The 27,310-nt window shown below is 43.1% G+C and overlaps 1 protein-coding gene across 1 annotated transcript; it reads right to left on the bottom strand.

Annotated features, from left to right (window-relative positions):
• On the bottom strand, nucleotides 1-26,059 carry LOC141796694 (NLR family CARD domain-containing protein 3-like). Its single transcript, XM_074677939.1, has 11 exons — nucleotides 25,968-26,059; nucleotides 24,040-24,052; nucleotides 13,476-13,500; nucleotides 11,134-11,224; nucleotides 10,780-10,855; nucleotides 9,965-10,178; nucleotides 7,898-9,701; nucleotides 2,658-2,831; nucleotides 1,051-1,224; nucleotides 655-701; nucleotides 1-530 (listed from the first exon to the last, which is right to left on the bottom strand). The coding sequence occupies exons 1-11, from the start codon at nucleotides 26,057-26,059 to the stop codon at nucleotides 1-3; spliced, it is 3,240 nt and encodes a 1,079-aa protein (XP_074534040.1).
• Between the last annotated feature and the right edge of the window lie 1,251 nt (nucleotides 26,060-27,310).

The following is a 27,310-nucleotide window of genomic DNA, read 5'->3' as shown; positions in this document are numbered from 1 at the left end:
TCAACACAGACTCACTGAGGAACCATGAGACCACAACCTAAAGCCAGGATAGAGAGGCTCAGTGAAGGTGGTCCTGAAGGTGTGGAGGTGGATCAGTGAGTCAGAGGAGACTCTGTAGAAGGACAGAGTGCCAGCAGGACAGTCCACATACACGGCTACTCTGTGAGAGTCAGAGGACGAGGACAGAGGGAGGCTTGTTCCTCTGTTATTGTGACGAACAGAGTAACATTTATAAGAGTAGAACAGACTCCAGGACTGATCATTGGATCCAAACCCACAGTCATCACTGCCTCTTTTCCTTCTGATTCCTCTGTAACTCACTGATATCTCAACGTCTCCTCTCCACTTCACCTCCCAGTAACAGCGACCAGTCAGACCATCTCTACTCAGCAGCTGAGGATAGAAATCAAATCTGTCTGGATGATCAGGATATGACTGATCCTCTTCCACACGTGTCACCTTCCTGTTGTTTTCAGACAGTCTGAGGTATTTGTTCACTGTGTTTGAGTCCAGAGTGAGTTCACAGAAATCTGATGGAGAGAAAAAGACACAACACAGCAGCAGTTTATCATCAGACACACCTGAAGGCTTCATTCTTTGTTAGCTGACAGTCTGCTGTTTGCTCATCAGGAGTCAAACTGATTCCACACTTACACTTCTTCACACCAGGTTTTAACCTCTGCTGTCCACCATGGTCCACCCTGGAGGAAGAAACACAGTCAGAGTGATTTTCTGTCCAACATGAGTCCTAACTGCTGCTCAACATGAAGCAGTGATCCTCAGTTTGTCCCTGTGACAGAGAAACAGGCTGAAACTCCTCTGAACCAACTGTCTCCATCACTCTGTCCCTTTTTCTGACAGTGTGGAGATCCTGGGAGAGCTTAGCTTGCTTTCAAGCAACCAACTTGATGCTAAGTTCATCCAGGATAACCAATATTTACCAGCTAAATCCCTGATCCTGGTTTTGTGCAATACCCCCTGGATCTTTTTGTGAAATGAGATGTTTTCTTTTTCACATTCAGTCTTTGAGCTCTTGTTGTCTGGTTTTACCTCAGTGTGTCCAGTCTGCAGAGTGGATCCTCCAGTCCAGCAGACAGCAGCTCCACTCCTGAGTCTCCTGGATGGTTGTAGCTCAGGTCCAGCTCTCTCAGGTGGGAGGGGTTGGATCTCAGAGCTGAGGCCAGAGAAGCACAGCCTCTCTCTGTGATCAGACATCCTGACAGACTAGAGGTAGAGAAAAAATCAGACTGTGGGGAAAAGTGAACCAGTTTGACCACTTTCATAACAAAACCTGAAACCTGACCTGAGGGTTTCCAGTTTACATTGTGGACTCTTCAGACCAGCAGACAGCAGCTCCACTCCTGAATCCTTCAGGTCGTTGTTACTCAGGTCCAGGTCTCTCAGACTGGAGGACTGTGAGCTGAGGACTGAGGACAGAGCTTCACAGCTTCTCTCTGACAGCTTACATCCAAAAAACCTGAGAGGACAGCAGAGATCTGTCAGATCTGATGTTCTTATTTTAATGACTTAAAACCACGTAGTTTTGCAATGAATTCAAATAATATCCATTTATTTGCAGTACCTGAATGTAATTTTTATTTTATCAGGCAGTCTTAGAATATTCACTGAACATACCAACTTCTCCTGTCAGTCTTGATTATTGAAGTCAAGCAGAGCAAGTATTCAATTTAAACTGGTAAAGGTTTTTCCCAACCATGTAAGATTTTTTCTTTCAGCTTCACACTGACCTGAGAGTTTCCAGTTTACATTGTGGACTCTTCAGACCAGCAGACAGCAGCTCCACTCCTGAATCCTTCAGGTCGTTGTTACTCAGGTCCAGGTCTCTCAGACTGGAGGACTGTGAGCTGAGGACTGAGGACAGAGCTTCACAGCTTCTCTCTGACAGCTTACATCCAGAAAACCTAAGAGGACATCAGAGATCTGTCTGTTTTTTTTTTTTATTTAATGACTGAAAAAAATGTTAGTTTGCCTTTAATTTAAAATAATATGTGTTTGCAGTACCTGGCTGTAAAAATTTTTTTATCATGCAGTATTACAAAGATTCACTGAACATACTAACTTTTCCTGTCTTTCTTGATCATTGAAGAAACCTTTGGGTCAAGTGGAGCACTTTATTCTGATAAAAACTGGTTAAGGTTTTTCAAAGTGTGTTAGACTTTTCTTTCAGCTTCACACTGACCTGAGAGTTTCCAGTTTACATTGTGGACTCTTCAGACCAGCAGACAGCAGCTCCACTCCTGAATCCTTCAGGTCGTTGTTACTCAGGTCCAGGTCTCTCAGACTGGAGGACTGTGAGCTGAGGACTGAGGACAGAGCTTCACAGCTTCTCTCTGACAGCTTACATCCAGAAAACCTGAGAGGACATCAGAGGTCTGTCAGATCTGAAATTCCTTTGGAAATGACTTAAAACAATGTTAGTTTGCAATTTATTAAAATAACAATCAATGTTTTGCAGTACCTGACTGACATTTTTGTACAGGCAGTATTACACAGATTCACCGAACATACCAACAATCTTTTTAGTGTCTTTCATGATAATTAATAAACCTTTGAGTCATGTGGAGCACTCTATTCTGATACATACAGGTTTTGTTTTTCCCAACCATGTTAGATTCTACTTTCAGCTTCACACTGACCTGAGAGTTTCCAGTTTACATTGTGGACTCTTCAGACCAGCAGACAGCAGCTCCACTCCTGAATCCTTCAGGTCGTTGTTACTCAGGTCCAGGTCTCTCAGACTGGAGGACTGTGAGCTGAGGACTGAGGACAGAGCTTCACAGCTTCTCTCTGACAGCTTACATCCAGAAAACCTGAGAGGACATCAGAGATCTGTCAGATCTGACAGCGTTAGTTCAGGCAGGTCACGACATCACTCTAACAACATAGCTGTCATCACCGGTGCTGATCAGCTGATGGCTCGGCTGACTCCCGTGTCCACCTCCTATTGGAAAACTGCTTTTAGAGCGGGCTATTTAAGCTGCTCCTGTCAAACCTACTTCCTGCTTCCTCTGCTGGCACTTCACAGTCAAGCTCCTGTATGAAGAAAAGTTTGCTCCTGCTCGTTCTTACCTTGCTGCTCCAGATGTCGTCGCCTCTCGCCCACGATGAAGACCCGTGGCACTTCGACGATGTCACGGTAGAGCCTCGTCAAAATTCTGATCCAGAAGAAGCCATCAACGATGAAAGGGCTTCTTCCCTTCGTCGTAGCTCCCGTTTGGCAGGTAGATGTCATATCCCAGATGTTCCTTTGATAAATGACTGGCCGATTCCTAAACTGTTGGAGTTCCTGTTTGCCAACGATGTTACCGCTCCGGTCGGAGCTTAAGTGTGCTGGGTTTCCACCCGTTGAAAAACGTTCTGTCTCCGCTCCCCGGAAGGCTCCGGCTAAACGTAAACACTGCTCACAGGACGCAGTAGTTGCTCCGTCTCCAGCTGTTGCCCTGCCAGCTAAAAAAGTCAGACCCCCGACCTCAGCAGTCGCCTCCTCAGATCCGTTGAACGACGCTGTTCTGGCAGCGCTGTCTTCCATCCAGTCATCCCTCTCCAGCATGAACTCAAGGATTCAGACCTTAGAGGCCACCGCTTCATCCTCCAGCTCTGTGGTTCAGTCCAACGTGTTTTCATCCCGGGAACCTGCTGCCTCTCCCTCGACACAGGCCTGTGACGTCACACCGGCGCTCCTCGACGGCTTCACAATCCCGTGCAGGACCCTGGGAAGTGCAGTCCTGATCTCATCTGGTGTTCCATTCTACCCCCCTGCTGCTGCCATCTCCTGCAACTTGAGAAGCCAGATCCTTGCAGGTAATGACGTTAATTTAGTCAAAATCCTGCTGTGCTCAGATGTCAGTGATAAGCGTGTGGTAGATTGTGGCGATGTGTCTGTGATGTTGAAGGATAGTGACCCCAGACTTTCTAGGACTCTGACGTTAGCAGAATTTATTGTCGCCTTTGGAGTATTCAGAGATGTAATCTGCGAAGTCTATCCACCCCGCCGAGCTGAAATAGACACTTATCCGGCCATCATTGCAGATCTGGCCATGACTTATGGTGGAACTCTATTCTATGAATACCACAAATCTTTTTCTGCGAAGGCTGCTATGTTCATTCAGAGGTTTAACCAAAGACTGGACTGATCCGTGGTTGACCTGGCTCTAATTAGCAGGCACTGCACTGGCCGCCAAGCTCTTTCCTGCTCTATTTGTAGTTCATTCTCACACTCCTCCAACATGTGTCCCAAATCTGTGGCTGTAGTCCATCCACTGGCAGGCCCAAACACCAATGAGGATAAGGTGTCACCTTTTTGGACTCCGTTATGTCACAATTTCAATGAAAGTGTATGCAAATTTGTAAACTGTAAATATATCCATGCTTGCAGCTACTGTGGGGACAGCCATCCAAAATCTGTGTGCCCCAGACAAACTCGCCTTGTGAGGAAGGAAATGAGAAAATAAAACCATCCACTCCAGTCAACGTGGCTGAGCTGGGGAAGGCTTTGGAGAAGCATCCAAACCGCTGCTTTGTTGATTATTTGTTAACTGGACTGGTTCAAGGATTCATGGCTGGTTTGCTGTGGCTGCCTAAAGTGTCTTTTTCATGTTGTAATCTGCAGTCTGCCCTGAAAGAGCCAGAGATTGTTGATTCTTTGTTGGAAAAAGAAGTCAGGAAAGGTTTCTTGATCGGACCTCTGGATAAATCTCCGTTCCCCATATCACGTATCAACCCTTTAGGTGTCGCTACTCGGAAATATTCTGGTAAAAAGCGTCTCATCATAGATCTATCAGCTCCGCATCATGACGAGGTCCAAAGCATCAACAGTCGGATTCTGATTCAGCCGTTCTCTCTGACCTACGCTTCAATCGATGATGCCATTAAGCTCATTAAACAAGCAGGTCGTGGAGCGTGGTTATCGAAGGCCGACATCATAGACGCGTTTAAAGTCATGCCTCTACACCCTTCTCAATGGCACCTGTTCGGCGTTAAATGGAGACAAAAATTGTATTTTGCCGTTAAGCTCACCTTTGGATGTCGCAGCAGTCCAAAAATTTTCGACACGTTGTCAGAAGCGCTTTGCTGGATTCTTTTAAATAACTGCAAACTGCCATTCGTGCTTCATCTGTTAGATGACTTTTTGCTCGTAGATTATCCTCACACCAAGCCAGATCATGCAATCTCCACTCTTAAAGATACTTTTGAAAAATTGGGAAACCCCCTATCAGAGGAGAAAACTTCAGGTCCACTTAAAGTTATCGAATTTCTGGGTATCCAATTAGACAGTGTTCTCATGCAAGCTTCCCTGCCTCTCGAGAAATTAAATCGCATCAGAGAAATTATGAAAGAACAAGTTTCAAAATCAATTTCTAAAAGAGATCTGCTTTCCCTTTTAGGTCATCTCAATTTCGCCATGCACGTGATTCCTCAAGGCCGTTCATTCATTTCCAGGCTTCTTGACCTCTCAAAATCAGTTGAAAAACTTCATGACACAGTAACTATGGATGAAGGATGCAGATCAGAGCTCCAGTTCTGGTCTTTGCTTCTTGAGAAATGGAATGGCATTTCGTTTTTCTATCGATTCTATAACGATTATTTGGAATCATCTTTGTCCATAAGATTATTCACCGATGCAGCTCCCTCCGTAGGTTTTGGGGGGTTCTTCGATAACCAGTGGTTCGCTGAGGCATGGCCAAAAGAATTGTCATCTCTGCCAGCAAGTGCTTCTTCTTCTGCTCTAATGGAAATATACCCAATTGTTATAGCTTGTCTTCTCTGGGGAAAATCCTGGTCTAGGAAGAGAATCATTTTCTTTTGCGATAACAAAGCAGCTGTTCACATTATAAACAAAGGGCGTTCCTCTATTCCATTCATTAACATATTCTTAAGGCGTATAACCTGGGAATCCGTGCTGAAGAACTTTCATATTCGTGCAGCCCACATTCCAGGGTTAGACAATAAAGTTGCTGATGCTCTTTCTCGATTTGAATTTCAGAAATTCCACAGACTGTGTCTGGACGCGGCGCCATCCAGCCTGCCTTGCCCTCCCTTCCACCTCACGGTGCTAGATTAGACATCACCTTGCAGTCGTTCATGCTGTCAGCCGCCCGCTATATGCGTTCAGGTTTAGCAATACCCAGATTAAAAATGTATGACCCTGCATGGTCCTATTTCACTGCATTTTGTTCCTCCTTTTCTGTTGCAATTCTTCCTATAAGTATTCCCATTGTTTGTGCATTTCTGGTTCACTGTTTTGAGTCCCGCAAAATGCAGCCGTCCTCCATCAAAGGCCTCCTCGCAGGTGTCCAGTTTCACCTGCGTTGCTTGGATCCGTCTACCTTCAGTTTACTCGAAAATCCATCCATTGAGCTTCTTCTTAACGGCTTTAAAAGAGAGAAACCACAAGGCAATGACATTCGTCTCCCTTTCACTCCTCCACTTTTGCATAAATTAATCTCTCACTTAAGGAAGGGGTGCTTCGATCTGTACACAGACTCACTGTTAGAAACGGTCTTCCTCACGGCTTTTTATGGGTTTTTAAGGTGTGGTGAATTCACAACACGACCACGATCCTTTGATCCTTCTCAAGACCTCACTATTAATGACGTAGTAATACACAGTCATTACTTTTCTGTTGTCTTGAAACATTCTAAGACTGATAGAGATAGGAGAGGAACATCAGTTATAATTTCACAAACTAACTCTGATTTTTGTCCAATGTCTTCCATGGTCCGCTATCTGAGGAGCCGTGTCCAGGCCAGTCCTCAGGAGCGGCTGTTTGTCACGGAAGGAGGAGAGCCCATGTCACGAGCTTGGTTCACATCACGCCTTCGTCTCCTGTGCCAGCTCTGCTGTCTCCATCCAGAGCGCTATACGCCTCATTCATTCCGCATCGGAGCAGCAACAACAGCGGCTATGGTAGCTCCCGTATCCACCCTAAAAGCCATGGGCAGATGGTCTTCCTCAGCATTTGAACGTTATCTGCGCCCTGGAAATAAAGTCATCTTAGATGCTCAAAAAGCCATGAGCCGTTCATCGTAATTTCATTTGATGTAATAAATAGTTTTGCAGGTAAAATTGTTTTATCTAATTTTTTATCAGCCTGAAGGGTTATGGAAGGCTTACTCCCTATTTAAATTTATAAGCAGTAAATTAGTGAATAGATTAACAATACCAATAGTAATTTCAACCCTAAATAGTTTCCTGGCATCTCCATGCAGACAAGTTGGCATTGCTGGTATGGTCGCTTTTTTATTTTTTTTATTTTGCTGCTGCGCTCCCTGTTTATGCCGTTCATGATGGCTCATGATGGGCAGGAAGGTGTGCTCTTCCTGCCTCAGGCTTTCCACGCAAGCACGTAGAAGAGCAGGGAGTCCCACAACAGAACCATACCACCAAATGAAAATTGTGCAACTCAATAAAGTTTGTTTTTGACAAAGTGGTCCTGACTGAAGTAATATTTATTTACTTGCAGTACCTGACTGTAATTTTTATTTTATCAGACAGTCTTAAAAGTTTCATTGAACATACCAACTTTTCCTGTCTTTCTTGAACATTGAAGAAACCTTTGAGTCAATTGGAGCACTTTATTCTGATATCTGAGATTTTTTCTTTCAGCTTCACACTGACCTGAGAGTTTCCAGTTTACTTTGTGGACTCTTCAGACCAGCAGACAGCAGCTCCACTCCTGAATCCTTCAGGTCGTTGTGACTCAGGTCCAGGTCTCTCAGACTGGAGGACTGTGAGCTGAGGACTGAGGACAGAGCTTCACAGCTTCTCTCAGACAGGTTACATCCACTCAGCCTGGAGAAGAATCAGTGTTTAGCACAGACTCAATGTTTCACATGTCATGAACAACATGTTTTGAATCTGTCATTGATCCACCTACACAGCTTTGTTGGAGGCTCTGATCACTGGCAGCAGCCTCAGAAGAGCCTCCTCTGAAGCAGAGTATTTCTTCAGGTCAAACAGGTCCAGATCTTTGTCTGAGGACAGTAAGATGAAGACCAGAGCTGACCACTGAGCAGGAGACAGTTGATCTGTGGAGAGACGTCCTGATCTCAGGGTCTGTTGGATCTGCTCCTCTAGAGAACGATCATTCAGTTCATTCAGACAGTGGAACAGGTTGATGCTTTTCTCTGCAGACACATCCTCACTGACCTTCTTCTTGATGAACTGGACTGTTTCCTGATTGGTCTGTGAGTCACTTCCTGTCTGTGTCAGCAGACCTCTCAGGAGACTCTGATTGGTCTGCAGAGAGAGACCCAGGAGAAAGCGCAGGAACAAGTCCAGGTGTCCGTTTGGACTCTGTAAGGCCTTGTCCACAGCACTCTGATGGAGGTGTTCCAGTTTAGGTTTGTCTCTGAATAGTTTAGACTCCCATGATGCTGTTTGTTGTTGTTCCATCAGGTTGAGTCCAGACTTGGTGAAGGTCAGATGGACGTGAAGAGCAGCCAGAAACTCCTGAACGCTCAGATGGATGAAGCAGAACACCTTGTCCTGGTACAGTCCTCTCTCCTCTCTAAAGATCTGTGTGAACACTCCTGAGTACACTGAGGCTGCTCTGATGTCGATGCCACACTCGGTCAGGTCTGATTCATAGAAGATCAGGTTTCCTTTCTGCAGCTGCTCAAAAGCCAGTTTTCCCAGAGACTTGATCATCTTCCTGCTCTCTGGACTCCAGAGAGGATCAGTCTCAGCTCCTCCATCAAACTTGATGCTCTTCACTTTGGACTGAACCACCAGGAAGTGGATGTACATCTGAGTCAGGGTCCTGGGCAGCTGTCCCCCCTCTCTGGTCTTCAGCAGGTCCTCCAGAACTGTGGCAGTGATCCAGCAGAAGACCGGGATGTGGCACATGATGTGGAGGCTTCTGGAGGTCTTGATGTGGGAGATGATGGTGCTGGTCTGCTCCTCATCTCTGGATCTCTTCCTGAAGTACTCCTCCTTCTGAGGGTCACTGAACCCTCTGACCTCTGTCACCATGTCAACACACTCAGGAGGGATCTGATTGGCTGCTGCAGGTCGTGTGGTTATCCAGAGGCGAGCAGAGGGAAGCAGGTTCCCCCTGATGAGGTTTGTCAGCAGCACATCCACTGAGGTGGACTCTGTACCATCAGTCAGGACCTGGTTGTTGTGGAAGTCCAGAGGAAGTCGACACTCATCCAGACCGTCAAAGATGAAGAGGACCTGGAACGCTTCAAACCTGCAGAGTCCTGCTTCTTTGGTTTGAGGAAAGAAGTGATGAACCAGTTCCACCAAGCTGAACTTTCTGTCTTTCAGCACATTCAGCTCTCTGAAAGAGAATGGAAATGTGAACTGGATGTCCTGGTTGCTTTTGTCTTCAGCCCAGTCCAGAGTGAACTTCTGTGTTAAGACTGTTTTCCCGATGCCAGCCACTCCCTTTGTCAGCACTCTTCTGATTGGTTCCTGTCTTCCAGGTGGGCCTTTAAAGATGTCTTCTTGTCTGATGCTAGTTTCTGCTCTGTCTGGTGTCCTGGATGCTGCTTCAATCTGTCTGACCTCATGTTCCTCATTGACCTCTCCAGTCCCTCCCTCTGTGATGTAGAGCTCTGTGTAGATCTGGTTCAGAAGGGTTGGCTTTCCTGCTTTAGAGATCCACTCAAACACACACTGGAACTTCTCCTTCAGCCCAGACTTCACTTTACGTCTGCACTCTGCAACAACAGCTCCTGAAAGAAGAAAACAGAAATGTAATGAATGATGTGAAGCTACAATCAGTCTGATGAGTTTCTACTTTCTGACATCAGGAAGGATTTGATTTGGCTCCTCTCTGAAATCTCTTCAGCTCATCAGTTGTGAACAGTTTGTCACAGCTCATAGATGTGATCCAAATGTGAGCGTCATATTCAGAGCAGAGTTTGAAATGTAAACCTCTCCCATGTTGTCTCCATTTCCTCTTTCCATCATGTTCAATGTGTTCAAATCCTCTTACTGCTCTGCAGACAGTCAGCCAGCTCCTCCTGCTTCATTCTCCTCAGGAAGTGCAGAGTGATCTTCAGGAACGCCTCTCTGCTCCTCCTCTGCTCTTCATCCTCATCCTCATCCTCCCTCTGACTCTCAAAGCATTCTGGGTAATCTGGACTCAGAGCTCTCTGGAACTTCTTCAGCTCCCTCTTTACGAAGCTGATGATGTTCTCCTGGAGCAGCTGGAACAGAAGAAAATGTCAGGTTGAACTTGTAGAAGGTCAGATCAGATCATGTGTGACAGACAGAAAGCCTGCTGGTCTACAGAGTCCAGCATGGAGACTGGATCACAAAGCTGCTCCACCTCTTAGTCTGTGGATGCTCCTGTCTTCTACAAATCAAGTTTCTATGGAATGAACCTGATGTTGGAGAAATCTCCTGGTGTGCTTTCATCCAGAAAAAGTCTGCAGTGACTTTAGAGCTGATGTGTTTATTAGAATGAAGCTGAAAGCAGCAGCTGTCATTAACATGAAGCAAAGTCTTTGTGTTGTTCAAAGCTCAAACTGGACTCAGTTTGTCAACTCTGCTCTCTGCTGACAAAGTCTGAGTCTGTGTGAGATCAGCATCCAGCATGACCTCTGACCTCTGACCTGTGACCTCTGACCTGTGAGTGTGAGCAGCTCAGAAATGTGCGGCTTCATTCAACCAGTCAAACACTGAGTGTGAAGAGAATTCAGGCAGAGATGATGTTTGCAGTGTGATCAGGAAACTCTTCAGAAAGCTCAAACAGAATGAGTGTGTGCTCTGATTGTCAGGAGGAGCTGTGTTTGGACATTTACACACCATCAATATGGAGTCATCCAGCTGTGTGTGATGCTGCTGGGCAGACTGACCAATGGGAGCCTCTGATCTCTGAACTCTGTGGAACAAACAGAAGATCATGGAGTGTTTCTAACAGAATGACACACAGTGTTCATGTGATAGACTCTATCTGCTGGATCCTCCTACAAACACAGGACACACATGAAGAGACATGCTGAGTCCAGGTCTTTCTGCCTCCAGTCCTGTTTACTGCTGTTGGATCCTGATAGAAAGACAGAGACTGAAACATGTTCACCTTCACAGAGAAAACACCAAGCACAGTTAGGATCAGATGTTTCACACACAACAACAGGAAGTTACCTTAGACAGACTCACCTTTCATCAACACAAGGCTCTGATGATTTAAAATCTATGGGTCTCCACATAGACCCATCACTCTTTAAGGACACACAGCTGGGTCCAGGTCCTGGGCTCTTATCTTCGATTCTGAAAAAGCACAAACAGCAAAAGGCTAGGAAGAAGTGTCACAGAGTAATGAAGAAAAAAGATGGACACAGGTTGTGGCTCAAAGGTTTTTCGGGGGGACACTTTGTTTCTAATAATCCTAAATACAGCTTCATGACATGAGACACAAACTTCTAACATCCTTACATTTTATCGACTGACTGACATCTTTAAAGTTATAAAGCTGAACTTTAGACTGATCAATCCTAAAGAAAACCCAGCTGGGTCCAGGTCTAGGAAAGTCCAGTCTCTTGTGTTTGACAAAGACTGAAACATGTTCACCTTCACAGAGAAAACACCAAGCACAGTTAGGATCAGATGTTTCACACACAACAACAGGAAGTTACTTTAGACAGACTCACCTTTCAGCAACACAAGGCTCTGATGATTTAAAATCTATGGGTCTCCACATAGACCCATCACTCTTTAAGGACACACAGCCGGATCCAGGTCCAGGAGAGTCTGGTCTCTGGTGTTTGACCCTGACAGAATCACAAACACTGATGAATAAACATGAAAATTGAAAATCTCTCAGGTTTGGTTCTGCTGAAATTTACCACAAACCACCTCAAAAGCGTAAACACACACACAAAAAAAAGTTACACATAATTTCCAGTTTTGTAAAAGTTTCTCAAAGTTGATCATTTGGACTGTGACAGAAACGTCCATCAAGGAGACACTTTGACCTTTTTTAAAACAGACGGTTTGACCTCAACAGACATGAAACCTCTACATTCTTACATTTTATCAGCAGACTGTCTTCTTTCCTCTTCAAACATCTGCATCCTCTGCAGTTTCCTATCCGTCAAGTGCTGCACAATACGTCCAGGTCGTCCATGCTCTTTGCTTTAACAGAGAGAGAGAGAGAGAGATTATGATTTCTCAAACCACTCTTATTTGCTTACAGGGTGAAAAAAAACAGTTATTGCTCAGAAAAACCCGATCACATTACAATATAAACAAAATTAGTTTCCGTTAGTTAATATCCAAAGAGCAGGTTACTTTCCTCCACTGAACACACCATTCAGACTCCACATGTTTTTAAACTGGTCCAAATTTTGTGTCAGACTGTAGAAATCAAATCTGTTCTCAGTCGGGTCTTCAGCATCAGACAGAAGATCAGCCTGACATCAGTGTCCAGGGAACCCTCCAGTCCGTTTCTCCTGTTGACATAAATTGTCATTTTGACCTGACCTACCTGGAAGTTCAACAGCTGACATTTAGATTTCTCTTTCTTACTGTACCTGTGACACAGAATGAATATTTGGGGTGAGAAAACCCCACGAAACATGGAAAAAGATTACACAGCAGGTGAAACAGAGCAGAGAGACATGCACACTTTAAGAAAGTGAAACACAGTTTCCTTCTGAGCACAGAAATGACAACCAGGACCAACACTTGGATTCAACACAGACACAAAAGCATTAACAGGAAGCACCGAGTGCAAAAGCCTCCACTGTACATCTCCCACTCTCCTGGTTAATGGCACTTTGTGCAGAGCTCTCCACTCAGGCCTCTGAGCCTGTGTGAGGACCAGGTGGGCTCTCCAAGGCGTGTCCACTTGCCCTGCCAGCTCATGCTGGTTCAGTATTTCAACCAACAAACGATAAATACTTTCACCTGTTATAGTCCTCAGTGTGGACTCACTGTTCACTTTTAACATGAAATCAGCAGAGCATTCAAACACAGGAGACATTTTTACACCAGGGAAGGATCAGAGTCATCAGCTGTTTTCAGTCCTGCTCTGTGTGCAGCAGCTAAAATCCTCTCAGAGTCGGTCAGCTGATGTTTCCAGCCTGCTAGAAGGTGGCTGATGACCCTGACAGACCTGACCTCGATACAGGAAGCCAAACCTGCGGAATTGTCCAGAGAGATGCCACACAAGCCCATCACCCGGCCCAGTGTGATGATCCCAGCCTCATATAGCCACTGATCAGGGACAGTCCTGCTTCACACTTGAGCCGATTCTGTAGACCACCGGCTCCAGAAAACAGCAAAACAGAGTTACATAGAGTTAGTTTCTCTTTTTTAAACAGGCTCCACACTTTGAAAAGTCCTCGGTGGAAAACTGGCAGATTGTCTAACTTAAATCCACTCAGGTCCTTTAGAAAAAAGACTTTACAAGTCCCAGTCCACCACAGTACACCAGAATGGCTCGAGACACAGGTCTCCAGACCAGGTCTGCAGGTCCAGACAGCAGTCTCTGAGTGAACTGGAGCCTGAAAAAAAGCTCTTCTGCTTGTCAGGTGTACCAGTCTGTGGCCTCCTTGGTCCTTGGGAGGGAAGACGATGCTCTGCAGGACCCAGTGCAGGCGGTCCTGGAGGAAGTCCACCATGACAGCCTGCACCTTGGACAGCAGATTAGGGGGAGGGTCCACACGGGCCAAACAATGCCATATGGAAGACACAAGGTTGTTAATGACAAGCACACAACCTTTACCAGACAGCTGTACCCTCAGTCTGTGTAAGAGGGGCTCTATGACCAGAGAATCCAACAGACCTGACAGAGAGCAGCCCTGACTGATGTCCCTCAGGACTTTAAAAGAAGCACTTAAAGCACCATTAACCTTTAGTACAGTCTCAATGTCACTGTATAAGACCCAAATCCGGTCTATAAGACCAGAGCTGAACCTAAAAGCTGGCAGCGCATGCTACAAGTATCGGTGTTCAACCCGATCAAAAGCCTTTTCTTGGTCTAGAGAAATCAGACCAACCTTACAGCTCAAAGAACCAGAGAGGTCCAAAAAGTCCCAAATTAAAGAGATGTTGTCAGTTATCAACCTGATGGGCACACAATACGTCTGGTGTACATGAATGACCTGCAGCTCCTGAGCAGACAACAGGGCCTCCAGCTCTACGTTGTCCCCCTCACAGACCTGGGGCAGATTCTTGAAGAAGGACACGACCACCTCAGGCTCCTCCTGGAGCACAGCTTCATACAGTTCTTTGTAGAAACACAGCACGCTGACAGAACTCAGCAGTCATGCAGTTGCTGACCAGTGTCAGACCACAGAGAGTGCATCAGTCTTTTCTGTCCATTTTTATGTTCCAGGCCACAGAAAAAGTTAGAGGGATCATCCATCTCAACGATGAGCTGGAAATGTGATTTAAGCAAAGCGCCCTGAGCAGAGATACCCAGCAGGTCAGACAGAGCCATAATCTGTTCTCCATCTCCTGTGGAGTCTACCAGATCCTGCAGATCCACCACTTCTCTCTGCAGAGCTCTCATAGACCGGGTCAGGCCCTTTGTGACACTGAGTGTACTGTAGGCAAAGTTGTTGGATCTGAGCTTTGCCCACATCCCACCACTGCTGTAAAGAGCTCAAATTAGTGCTGCACGTTTATCGCAATCGCAATCGCAATCGCAATCGCAATCGCAATCGCAATGTCAGCACGTGCAATTATGTAATCGCAAAAGAGGTGCGATTGTACAATTGTTTAAAAAAAGTGTAAAAAAATGTGTGTGTGTGTGTGAGAGAGAGAGAGAGAGAGCAGGCGTGAGATGACTAATCGGTCACTTTTCAACTGGTCATGTGACTAACTGCCCCCCTGGTACAGCAGTTTAATCAGAAAAGATGGAGCACAAAGAAGTAAGTGAGGCGCTCGTGGCAAAAAGAAACTCTACCTCCTCCGTTATTTGGTGTTATTTTGGTTACCGATTGAATGACACTGAGCAAAAAGATGTAACTTTTAAAACATGCAAAGCAAAAGAGGCTACCTCACGTGGCAACACAAAAAATTTATACCAGCACCTGAAACAGCACAAGGACAAATATGAGGAATGCAAGCAGCTCAAGCAGCTCCAGTTCAGGCGACCCCCAGCGAGCCTGCAACGTCCCAAGCAAGTCAACAAAGCACGCTTCTAGAAGTGTTTGGGAGCATAACACCGTACAAAGAGATGATACACAGACACAAAGCCATCACTGCCGCCATCACTGACGCCATCACTGACTCCATCACTGACGCCATCACTGACGCCATCACTGACACCATAACTGACGCCATCACTGACGCCATCACTGACGCCATCACTGACGCCATCACTGACGCCATCTCTGACGCCATCACTGACGCCATCACTGACGCCATCACTGACGCCATCACTGACGCCATCACTGACGCCCACTGACGCCATCATTGATGCCATCACTGACGCCATCACTGACGCCATCACTGACGCCATTACTGACGCCATCACTGATGCCATCACTGACGCCATCACTGACGCCATCACTGACTCCATCACTGACTCCATCACTGACTCCATCACTAACCCCATCACCAACTACTTGGCAAAGGACATGGTGCCCATCTACATCGTGCAAAAAGAAGGATATTTTGCAAAATGGTCGGCACGTTGAACTCCAGATACAAGCTCCCTGGGCGGAACTTTTTCAATGACACAGAGAGAAACAGTTGAATTGCTCAGTCTGTTGTAAAGTGTGTTATCATTCCAGTGCATGTAACACACAGAAAATACTTCACATCGTTTTCAGTTCACAGAGATGTGCCTTTTTAGTTTGCACAATGCATAAATGTGCCATTTTGAATACAAACAAAACAGTACTGTTGTGCTGTACACTGTTGTTTGTATACAGTAAGTTTGGATATTTTGAAAACTATTACACAACTAGAAAAGCAATTTCTGAAGAAATTGCGCTGTGAATGCAGAATGCTGAAGCAGCTTGCGCTGAACTGCTAATGCAGAATGCTGAACATGAATGACTGAAGATATGTCTGAAAATGGCTAAATGAAGTCTTAGATAACTCGCGCTGAAATGCTAATGCAGAACGCTGAACATGAATGACTGAGGATTTGTCTTAAAATGGTTGAATGAAGTCTTGAAAAGCTTGTGCTCAACTGCTGATGTAGATTGCTGAACATGAATGAATGAGGATATGTCTGAAAATTGTTTTAAGAACTCCTGGAAAGCTTGCACTGAAATGCTAATGCAGAATGCTGAATTAGCCTGCCATGAACTCTTGGATGAAAGGAAATAAATGGTCGAATAAATGGAATGGATGAAGGAATTTAAAGTTGAAATTGTTGCGTCTATTCAAAAATTAAAGGAATGTATCAAATTTTAAAGAACATTGATGGAAATAATGACCTGACTGAGGGGAAAAGTAAGTCGGCTATCTTAAACCCTGTTAAAATGTAATCCTGTGTGTCCTGTGTGTGAGTTTTTTAACCATGTAAGCCTGTAGGCTGAGGCCCATCTGAAGCCAGATGTTGCCATGGTGATCATTGTTTACCAACTGCCATCAGAGAGCTGGTGGAGTCTGTTGATTCCCTACACATTCCCTTTGATATCAGGGTGTAAAGGTGCTTGCAATTCTGACAAAAAGAATGATGATGAAGCCTGAATCAGTGTAATCTAAAATAGGATTTAAAAGTTTGACTGGCTGAATCAATTCAGGAATTAAAGGAAGGAATTTAAATTAAAAGAAAAAAATCTGGGAAAATAAGGAGCTGACTCAGGGAAATGTAAGTCAAATGCTGTTAAAGTGTTATACTTTCTGCCCTGTGTGTGTGTGTGTGTGTGTGTGTGTGTGTGTGTGTGTGTGTGTGTGTTCAATCATGTAAACCTGTCTGCTGAGGCTTATCTGAAGCCAGATTTTGCATTGGTGATCAATGATAAATTAACACACACATGCTTGTCTTTGTTCCTGGATGTTTTGATGAGTTACTATAAACAGCTGCATGAGATCAAAGGTTTCCACGGTGACCAGCTCGTCAAGGGCAGCAGGTGCAGGTGCACAACTTTGCCCTTGTTACTGTAATCTTATGAAGATTTTGTGGCAAAGCAAGAGTCCGAATCTCCTGTCACCTTGCCAAAACCGTGAGGGCTAGAATAAAAATGAACACACCGTAGGAATCCTGAGACCCAGAGGAAGCTGTCCGTCTAAATTTCATGCATGAAGGTCAAGAAACGAACCCAAGAGAGCGATAGATAGATGAGGGAAAATTTACTGATCTCTGAGAAAACCCCTCAGGAATTAACATGGAGGTATATGGGGATTTTTTTGAACTTCTCATGACAGTTGGCCATTTTGTGAAAAAGTGCTCCATCCTTTTGCTTTAAAAACCACATTGTCAGAAGCAGGACAAGCCCTCCTCCATTTTGATATATAAAATGCCTACGTGAAGCGAACATTGTGACCAAAAGAGCAGTTTACCCAGAAATTTTTCAGGTCTTGTTTCCCCCTCTCTGTGCTCTGTCGTTTGAATCTCCCACTCTGAGCCAAAACATTCCGTCCAATACACACCAATGTTAAACGGCTCGAAGAGCTGAAATGCATCATGACCTTTGAAGGGTCATTGTGAAGAAACTATGAATGCTAGGAAACATTTGAAACCAACTGAATGAAGCCAAAAGGTAGCTTAATATTTTAAAGCTTGAATGAAGTTTGTAGCTGAATGTATGACTAAATGAGGAGGGTTTGAAGCAGGCTGAAAAAATGTCCTGAAAGGAGAAAATTTTGAAAATTCCTCATTCATCTCTATGAGACCAAAAAACGCACAAATTCTGAAATATCTCGAAAAGTATTTGTGAAAAGTTTCTGAAGAGTCATAGCCCCCTTGTCCCAACTGAAACACACGTTTTGAAGTTTGAACGGTGAAAATCGGTTGTAGTTTGCCTGAGTTTTAGCGGTCCAAAAAAGCGGGCGGAAGAATGAAGAAGAAGAAGAAGAAGAAGAAGAAGAATAAATTTTTTTGTCACAGAAGAACATATACTGTGAATGCATTGCTGCATTCACAGCAATTAAAATCCTCAGTTATCCATCTCTGCTTTTTCCTTGATTTTTCCCCGTGATAACCAAGCAAGTCTGTGGACTCATGACACAATTTTTTTATTAAATCACAAGCACAATCGCAATATTGTCCACCTAATCGCCAATCCCACCTTTTCCCCAGATCGTGCAGCTCTAGCTAAAATCAGACTTTGTTTCTCTGAAATGACTCCAGAAAGACTTAAAGGCCTTATGAACCATGTGGTCAGATAACAGAGCAGTGTTAAAGTTCCAGTACGCACTCTGACATTTAACATCTTAATAATAGAAAAGACACAGTGTACCATGAAGTGGTCAGGGAAACCGGCTGGGCTGATGGAAACACCTTTAAAAACACTGAAGTGATGTATGAAACAGTACCCTCTATCTAGTCTGACAAGAGGCAGCTAGTTATCTCTGCTGTGAACCCAGGTGAACTGCCACTGAGCAGGATGGAAACGTCTCCACACATCACAGAGTTCAAACCTTTCAACCAGAGTCAGCAGAGCCTGGCTAGAAGCAGCATGAGGTTCCTGATAGTTCTTGTCTAACTGAGGGTTCTCTGTGCAGTTAAAATCTCCAAGGAACAGGTACTCATCACTGCTGCAGTTAGCAAGAGCACTCCGTAACACAAATGCGTTGAAATGCTGACACTAAACACGGCAGATGTAAAACTGTGAAATACAATACACAAAAGCAGTGCATGGCAACTGAAAATGCACAACATGTGAAATAAAAATTGCAGAAAGTTGTGAAACAAAGCTAAGAATTAGAAAATGTGAAACAAAATTGCAGAAAGCTGTCAAATCATTTTGCCTTTACACTTGAAATAATAAGACTTCAGGTAAACAGCAGCCTCTAGACCACTGCTGGCTGTGACGGCAGCAGAGACTGGTGTGATTGTGGTAGGCAGCGTTGAGGAGAAAGGCTGCTGTTGTTGAATGCAGCCTGCTGCTCTGCTCCCCCCTCCCCTCTGCTTCACAATTAGCTGCTAATAAAACCCACCTGGAGCTGAGGCCAGGGGGGTATTGCACAAAACCAGGATAAGGGATTAAGCTGGCAAACATTGGTTATCCTGGATGAAGTTAGCCTCAAGTCGGTTGAACAAAAGCTGGTCAAGTTTATCCCAGACTAGTTACCATGGTGATTTATTCTCTGCAGCTAGCCTGCTCCAGACCAGGCTAACTACCAGGATCAGATTAATCCTGCGCTGGCTCTGCTCTCTGTAATGTAAGAAATGATCATGGTTTACAGCATTTCCATGCCTCTTCTACACATTACATTATTTAATCATCCTGCACCCAAATCTTACAACTGTAGTCACTGCATTTGCTGGTTGACTTTAGTGTTACTTATTTGCACAGATTATATGAAGACAAAAATAACTTTTAACACAGACAGTTGAGAAACCTGTCTTTATTAATACAAGTCCTATGATAAAAGGTTTAAAATTATTATAAAGAAAATGGAAAAAACAGGCCTTGCTGAAATTGGTACTAAACCAAACTGTTGTAGAAAATAAATAAAAAATAAAGAACAACCCTAAACCTACAGAATGAGAAAGAGGAGAAACAAAGGAAATATAAATAGGCTATATCACACCACTGAAATGGACTACAATATAACAGACAGCATATAACTTTGTCTTTACTGTCTCCTGAAAAGAGGACAATCGTCCTGTTTTAGGACTCCACCTTTAGGAGTGAAAGGGTCCCACATCATTCTGACTCCACCTTTTAACTTAAACAATCTTTCTGTTTATTCATTCGGTCCTGTCAGCCCTACTGTTTTATTGCAATACTGATAAAGACAGCTTGTCAAATTGCTGTCAGAGGTTGAATTAATATGTAGCCTATATCACTATCTGTCACAGTCCCCCCCTGGATCCCCTCCATCACTGGCCTCCCGTTATTTAAGTCGAGTGCCAGCTCCTCTGCTGGTGTGACGAGTCTTTTTTTTTCACGGCTAAAATTGTACAGAAATTCATTCTCAGACAACAAATGTATCACTTCGTTTGATAATTGCTCTTTGGGCTACGCATAAGTAATTTACCAGACTGCAGAATATTTTTATACTTGGTTTTCACCTGCTGCCAGGTTCTTTTCTGGCCAGACAGGTTTGTTCTTCATGACAGATGAGGGATGAAACAGAACACAACATAAGATAAATTGATTCAATAGATAACAGAGACACAGAGTTGAAATTTTCTTTGAACTTCAAATACTTCAAATAACCTGAGTAACATGCACTTCTATGAGCCACATTAAAGAAAAACACAAGTATTGATTAGCGGACTTGAAAAGTCATCAGCTCCGAATCCTAAAACTGTAATTATGACATTGTGTGGAGTACTGTTTCTTAATACATGTCCGCGCTACTTACGCATTAAGCCGGTCCGTTATTAACTGCCAGGCTTTTTCCCTCTGCTTTTTTTATTTTTTATTTTTAACCACACTCGTGTTGCCTTTCTTGTGGATTATATGTTTTACTTCTTCATAAAGTTGAAGAAGTATTGCCTGTTCGTCCCGCGTGAAGAAAGATGCACGTCCTTGTTTCATTTTCGATCTGTGATTCTGTGATCGATCTCATGGTCTTCTTAAGAAGGCTGTGAATGCCCGCTTATCCAAATGATTCACACCTGGCTTGACTAAGCCATGTCATTTCATCCTGGCTCGCCAAACATGCAACCAATTAATCCGAGAAAGCGCCGACTAGGCTTATTCAAGCCGAGCCTGCTCATTTATACTGGATGTATTTATCCTACTTTTGTGCAATACCCCTCAGGCCTTTTGCTCCTGCCTGGAGTGTGTGGAGGTGATTGGCTTCTCCTGGCTGTACTTGGCTGTTGTATAAGGTAAATACAGTCCTTTTATGGCCTCTTAGGGACAGTTTGGTATCTAACTTTTGCTGTTGTATCCAGAGTTCCAGCAAAGATCCACTGGTCCCTCTCAGAAGAGCAATAGTATAGCCCACAACTCAGACGTAAGTAAGTAAGTACGGTGGCTTTTACCACTGTTTGTTTTGTGTGGTAGAATTGTTTTATTGACTCTCGTTTCATTTCTTTACAGAATATATGGCTGCTGTTTTTGCTTCCCTTCGTTCTCTCTAGTTCGTTTTAGTGTCCTTTGGCCTAATTAGTTATATCCCTTAAGTTATTTTATTTAACTGGGTTTCAATTGTTTTGCAATTAATTCTGTTTTGTTCTTTGAGGGTTGACATCCTTAGCTGTGAGGCTAGGCACCTTGGGTGAGGGCCCTCCACCTATTGCATGCGAGTTTTGACACAGGGTCACAAGTAGACTACACCTGTTTGAGGAGTGCTGTGTGTGTGTTTCACTTAAGGGTGAGTAGATGGGTAGCACCCCCACACCTTCCTTAGTAGAGTCTAACTCTCAGCTAGCGGTGTCCACTCCACATTTAGGTTCAGTTGTCTTTAGGTTAGCAGTCAAATTTTAGTTTGTTTTTACCCCTTTTTTTACCAGGCCTTTTAAAAAATAGATAGTATTGTAATAAAGGATAATTTTAATTCACTCCTTGGTTGGGTTGTTTCATTTGCTTAAACAATTCCTTTTCTCCTTTTCAGCTTCAGTTCTTTTCTCTTTGGTTACATAAAATAAAAGCATTATATTTTTGTAATCCACGTCTCCTGCCTCCTCAAAACTCACCTGTGTGCCCTTGGTTTTGGGGTGGTTAAGACTTAGTCTATTCATCCCCAGGGACTTCAGTCCCCAGGGGGCGTTGTTTGTGATTTCCATTAGTACACCAAATCATCACTTTGTCACATAATCAAAAAACCTGATTACAGAACCACATGAGTACTGTAATCAGAGGGCTAACGCTTCACTTATTATTATACAGATGAAAGATTTTACTGCACAATTTTACTGTCATTTCCCTGTGGGGTTCAACAAGCATTTAATAGCAAATGTGCCATGTGCTGTTAGGCTCGTCCACATGCAAGAATCTCTGATTGACTTTGATGCAAAATTACTGTATAAAACATCTTTTTACTGTCAAAACAAATGGGCTACAGCTAGAACTAAGAAAAATAAAAGCGCACTTCTCCTGCACATGCTGCTTCACTAAATTTTTTTCTGTAAAAATCTGCAAGTTTGTAGAAGTTCTAGCGCAACAAAAAATGTACGGAAGAAGAAGTAGAAAATAAGGTCACAAAATGTTGAAATGCTGTGTCAGCAATTTAACATATCAAATAAGAGAGAAGAAACCATCTCTCGTTACATCTTCTCTGGCACTGTTAATGTTTAAAGAGCCAATCTTTACATCACATCATCATCAACAACAGCAACAAAAGAGAGCAAAGAGAAGACATCTTCATTGTAATCATCTCTATCTATCTGTGTCCGCACTTTAAGCAACAGACATTTGATTTATGAAAAGTGTGTACCAGGGCCAATCACGGCGTGCGCCTGATCAGGTGTTGATAAATGCGGCAGCTGAAAACAATCCTAACTCAAATATCATGCTCCCTCAATATTCAAGGTTCAGCTGGCCGAACCCGCAGAATTTACAACATGGAGGGATTACAGAAAAAAAAGGAGATTTCTCTTTGCTGGTAATCGACAACGCCACAGCTAAATGATGCCAGTTCGGCCGCCAGAAGAGAAGTGTTAGGAAGCAAGCCAGAAAAAAAACTTGTCTTGTCTCAGCGTGGATGTGACTAACTAAACTACAACAGAGTTGAGATATTTGATTTACACATCGTTTGTTAATACCTGGGTTAATTAACCAGTGATATTTGACTATTAGAAGCCACGATATTCAGGTCCAGAAACATGGAAAGTTGGCATCTAAAAATGTGTTTGAGGTCTGAAAGAAGCTGCAGGTTGCAGACTAAACCTGAACCTGAACCTGTCACAGACTGAAGAGGGAGTAGAGCTCTGACAGATGGAGGAACAGACCAACCTGCTCTGTGTCAGATACAGATAATAAAACATTTTCAATACTAAAAAACTAGTTCACCTAAAAACTGATCTCTTTAACTTTATTTGTGCTCGTTTTGGTGCCTAGACAATAAGTGTGTCAATCATGCGCAATTACGCACAGGTAGACCGAAGCCGGTTGCGAGTGTCCTGTGAAAGAGCTACAGGGCACTCGTCAGTCACGTGACCTGAGCTGTGTCTCTGATTGGACAATGAAATGATCCTAATAACTTTTGAACCGCAGAGTTAGAAAAAAAATCATTCACTGTACAGTGTGTGTCGATGGTAAAATCAGTGTTTAAGACCCAAGCTGTTTTTTGAACCAGGCTGTAAATGTGTTTTTAATGCTGTAATAGTCTGTTTTATTATGACTGGGTATGTTTGTGACTTCCAGTCATTCTCAGCCAGACTCAAGCAGATTCTCAATGAAGAGCAACTTTTAGCACTTTAGCATACGCTTCATTTTTACTAACCAGATGTTAACTCTTGTTTTTCTGTCTGAAAATATTTTGTGCTCTTATAATCTAATAATTCTCCTCCATGGACGAACTTCCCTCACTGCACCCCGTTCCCCTGACAGGAAACTTATGTACACAAACTCAGACCTGCCGTAGGATTTGAGCGTACCGGACGCCCACGTTCAGATTAAAAAATGCTGATCTGTGCGTGGATAGGAGCATACACCCATTTTTCGGTTGTACCCACGTTTGACAAATGAAGACCACTGAGTTGAGGAGCACTGTGAGTCTTTCTTTGACACCTTTGTTTACTTTGTCCTGGTTGCTTTTGTTTCTGGAGTTTTCCTTTTAACAGCTAGTTTTGAGCAATGCTCCTCCATCAAACTGTCCTCCTCCCCACCCAACACTGACTCAGCCACCCTGGTGGCAGACTGACCAGCCAGCTCCTTTCCCAGAGTCTGGACTCTAGGCTCTGCCTGCTCACTCTGAGAGGTGAAAACCCTCCAAATTTGGACCCTATCCTGATCACCGTTTACAGTTATGCGTGTGTTTAAGTGTGTGTCTGTGTGTGTGTCTGTGAATTGTGGTTTTTAGCCCTCTGTACACCCTGTGCTTCGCTCTGCATTTCGTTCTGCAACTCCGCTGCGTGCCTTGCATTGTGCTCCACTCATGTCTCACGCTTCATTCGGCACGTCAAGCAAAGCGCTCCGCTTCGTGCTGAGCCACAGGCTGCTTGTCAGCTTTGACAGGTGGCTCTGTATGAACAGATCAGGTAACCCTCTGCTCCACATCCAAAACATTTAAAGGTGTCAGTAGAAATATGAACTGTATAGTCAAAACCATCAATTCAGAAACAGAGAGTTATGTTCAGCTCGTCCCTGTTTCTATCTAAAACCACAGAAACATGTCTACTGAATGTCACGACATGTTTAAGCAGCAGAGACTGACAGCCGAGAGGAATCAGCTTCATGGGGTATACTATCCGACCATGTCTCGCTGACTCACTCTGCAACAGCTCATTTTTAAGAAAGCAGGGTACATTGGGCTTTCTTAACAGGGTTAACAAATGAGAACACTGGCATTAAAGACCTCTGAATCACCATACTACTCTCCACCAGCTGATGGGCTTTCTCAGAGCTGACCAGAAAAATCACAACAGCACTGTTCATTCTAGACCAAGGGTCTTCAACCTGCAGCTCTGGAGCCTCATGGGGCTCTTTGACCCCTTTGCAGTGGCTCCTTGAAGCTGTAAAATATATATTATTGAAATAAAGAATTGTTATTTTTCTTACACAGGGTATTAATGATTAAAGACATTGACTCAATAAAATCATGTGTTAACATTTTGTTGAACTAAATCTTCATCCCATCTACCAATAAAGCCTGCCACCGCTCTACTTCACCTCCTACAACATCAACAGCCCACCAACTTTCCATGCACCTGTGGCTAACCTCAAGTTTTACAGCCCTGGGAAGATAACTAAATCTACAGAAGGACAAATCTGGAAGAAAATACAGATTTTAATTCTGTATGGATGAATTAATTTAACTGCCAGCATAATCTACATGTTTGATATGTAGCAAGACATTAGAAAACAACGAAAGGTTGAGCAATTTAACCATTATATGTCATCAAACTAAAGTATTCTAAACTTTATTTTGGTAGATTTTTTTAAAGTTTCTTTTTAAAATTTTTGACAAGTTAAAAAAAATAATCACATGTTTTAAACATATTTTTGGAGAGCAATTTTAGCAAATGTAATTAATTTCAAAATTATTTCGAAGGTTTGCAATTTTTTAACAGTTCAAATTTTCAAATTTGATTTGAAAAATTTTGAATATTTTTGAAATTTAATTTTTTTTGAAATTTCAAGAATCAAAAAATGAAATTACATTTCTTTTTATTTAAAAGAAATGAAATTTATGCAACATTTTGAAGTTTGAAAATTATTTAAAATGTTGTTAGATTTTTTTATTTCTTTTTTATTTTTAACAAATCAAAAATATAACTAAATTTTTAAACAATTTTTTTTGGGGGAAAGTTTTACAAATTTTTTAAGTTTTAGATTTATCTAAAATGTTTGCAATGTTTTTACAGTTAAAATTATTTTAAATTGATATTGAAAATTTTTGCAAATGTTTGAAATTTAAGATTTTGAAATTTCAAGGATCAAAAAAATTGAAATTTAACTTAAAAAAAAAAAGAAATATTTTGAAATTTTTCAGATTTTTTTCCCCCAAGATTTAAAAAATGTTTTTTTTTAAAAAAAACCTCACATGTACAATTTTACAAATTCAAAAAAAAACTTCTCTCCAAAATGTAGAGGAAGTTTGAAGGCATGTGCAAGCGCAGCCGCAGCCAAACAAAGCTCAAAAACTCACCAAACAGAACAAACGTTTCTGACACACTCACCCTGACGCTCTCAGCATGCAATCAGACAGAGGGAGAGCGACAGAGACAGAGAGAGCTGTGAGTGTGAATAATGATGGTGCAGTGATGTTAGTCCATGGACAGTTAGAGATCCTGGTCTCACCTCTGAGCTCTGGTCTGGCTCTCCTGGTCCCCACACAGAGGGAGGGTTCTAGAGGGAGGGGCTCCCTCCTCTCTGTCCTCACACTGATCCATAGCAGAGCCCCAACCTTCACACAAACACAACATGTTCATTCATTACAACAAGCTTCACAGCACAGGACACACATTAGTTCTCCTTCCTCTCAGGAACATGACACAGATCACCACCTTCTACAATACATAGAGGGACCAGGCAGGGTTGCCCTCTGTCCCTGCAACTATGCCCTTGCACTTGAGACTTTAGCTGAGGTCAGTAGATCACAACAAGACATGCACGGTGTGACGATTTGAGGCAGAGTCCATAAAAAAGCTCTGTACGTTGATGACATCTTGTTGTTTTCAACAAACCCAAAATATCAATACCATCTACCCTGTCCACTATTCATGATTTAACTCCTTCTCAGGTTATTAAATACATTTTGATAAATTGGAAGCTATGCTGTTAGGTAACTTTAATTTGCCCTCCAGCTGTCCCTTGACATGTTTCCCAAATGGCTTCACCTACATTGGGATTATCGTTTCTCCAAACCTGGCAGAGCTATGGAAGCTTAACTTATCTCCAACTCTTAATAAGAAAAGGGACCTGGAGAGATGCTGTGATCCTCTCTTATCTCTTATGGGACATTGAAATGAACATTTTTTCACGGCTTTTATATCCTCTTTGAAAGTTGCCTCTATAGTTATCAAAGAAAGCTCCAGCTGATTTAGAAAGAGCCTTCTCTAGATTCATTTGGCATGGAAAGAAACCCCGACAGGAAATCAAAACCCTACAGCTTCCTGCTGATGTAGGTGGTCTAGCTTTATCAAACATCCATTATTCCAAGTGGGCCACACTTTATCTCTGCTTTCTGCACATTGCTTTACTCTCTTAGTCCAGGTGACCTCAGAGACGTTGCACAGAGATGGGAGGGGGATCTTGATACAGTTTATAATGAGGATGACTGAAATGAAGCCATTAAGGTAGTCAGATCAATGTTCACATGCAATGGACTCATATAACCCCTTATAGACTAAATAAAATGGACCACCAGACCTCTCCCCTATGTAATAAATGTAGAAGAGAGGTTGGAACCTATGATCACTAGTTCTGTCAGTGTAAACTGATGAAAAGATTCTGGGGTGTCATTTCTAAAGAAGTGAGTGACTTTTTTCAAATTCAAAAGGACTAAGGCCTGTTCATTCTTATTCTTCCCTCAAAGTCAGTTGCTTTGTCTGGACCAAATTTTAAACTGTCAGACAAATTGTTGTTATTGGGTAGAAAATGCATCATGATAAACTGGCTTAAGGATAAACATCAACTGTTAC

The sequence above is a fragment of the Halichoeres trimaculatus genome, unplaced genomic scaffold (genome assembly GCF_033239565.1).
Source record: "Halichoeres trimaculatus isolate MK-OKI-2021-1 unplaced genomic scaffold, fHalTri1.1 fHalTri1_scaffold_10, whole genome shotgun sequence".
Lineage (NCBI taxonomy): Eukaryota > Metazoa > Chordata > Actinopteri > Labriformes > Labridae > Halichoeres > Halichoeres trimaculatus.
This window is presented reverse-complemented; position numbering and strand designations above follow the sequence as displayed.

Coding starts and splice junctions, on each gene's coding strand:
- LOC141796694 (XM_074677939.1), bottom strand. CDS start 26,059: ATGGATCAGTGTGAGGACAGAGAGGAGGGAGCCCCTCCCTCTAGAACC. Junction 10,856..11,133: donor GAGCCTTGTGTTGATGAAAG/GTGAGTCTGTCT, acceptor TTTGTTCCACAG/AGTTCAGAGATCAGAGGCTC. Junction 1,225..2,657: donor TGTAAACTGGAAACTCTCAG/GTCAGTGTGAAG, acceptor CTCTACCTCTAG/TCTGTCAGGATGTCTGATCA.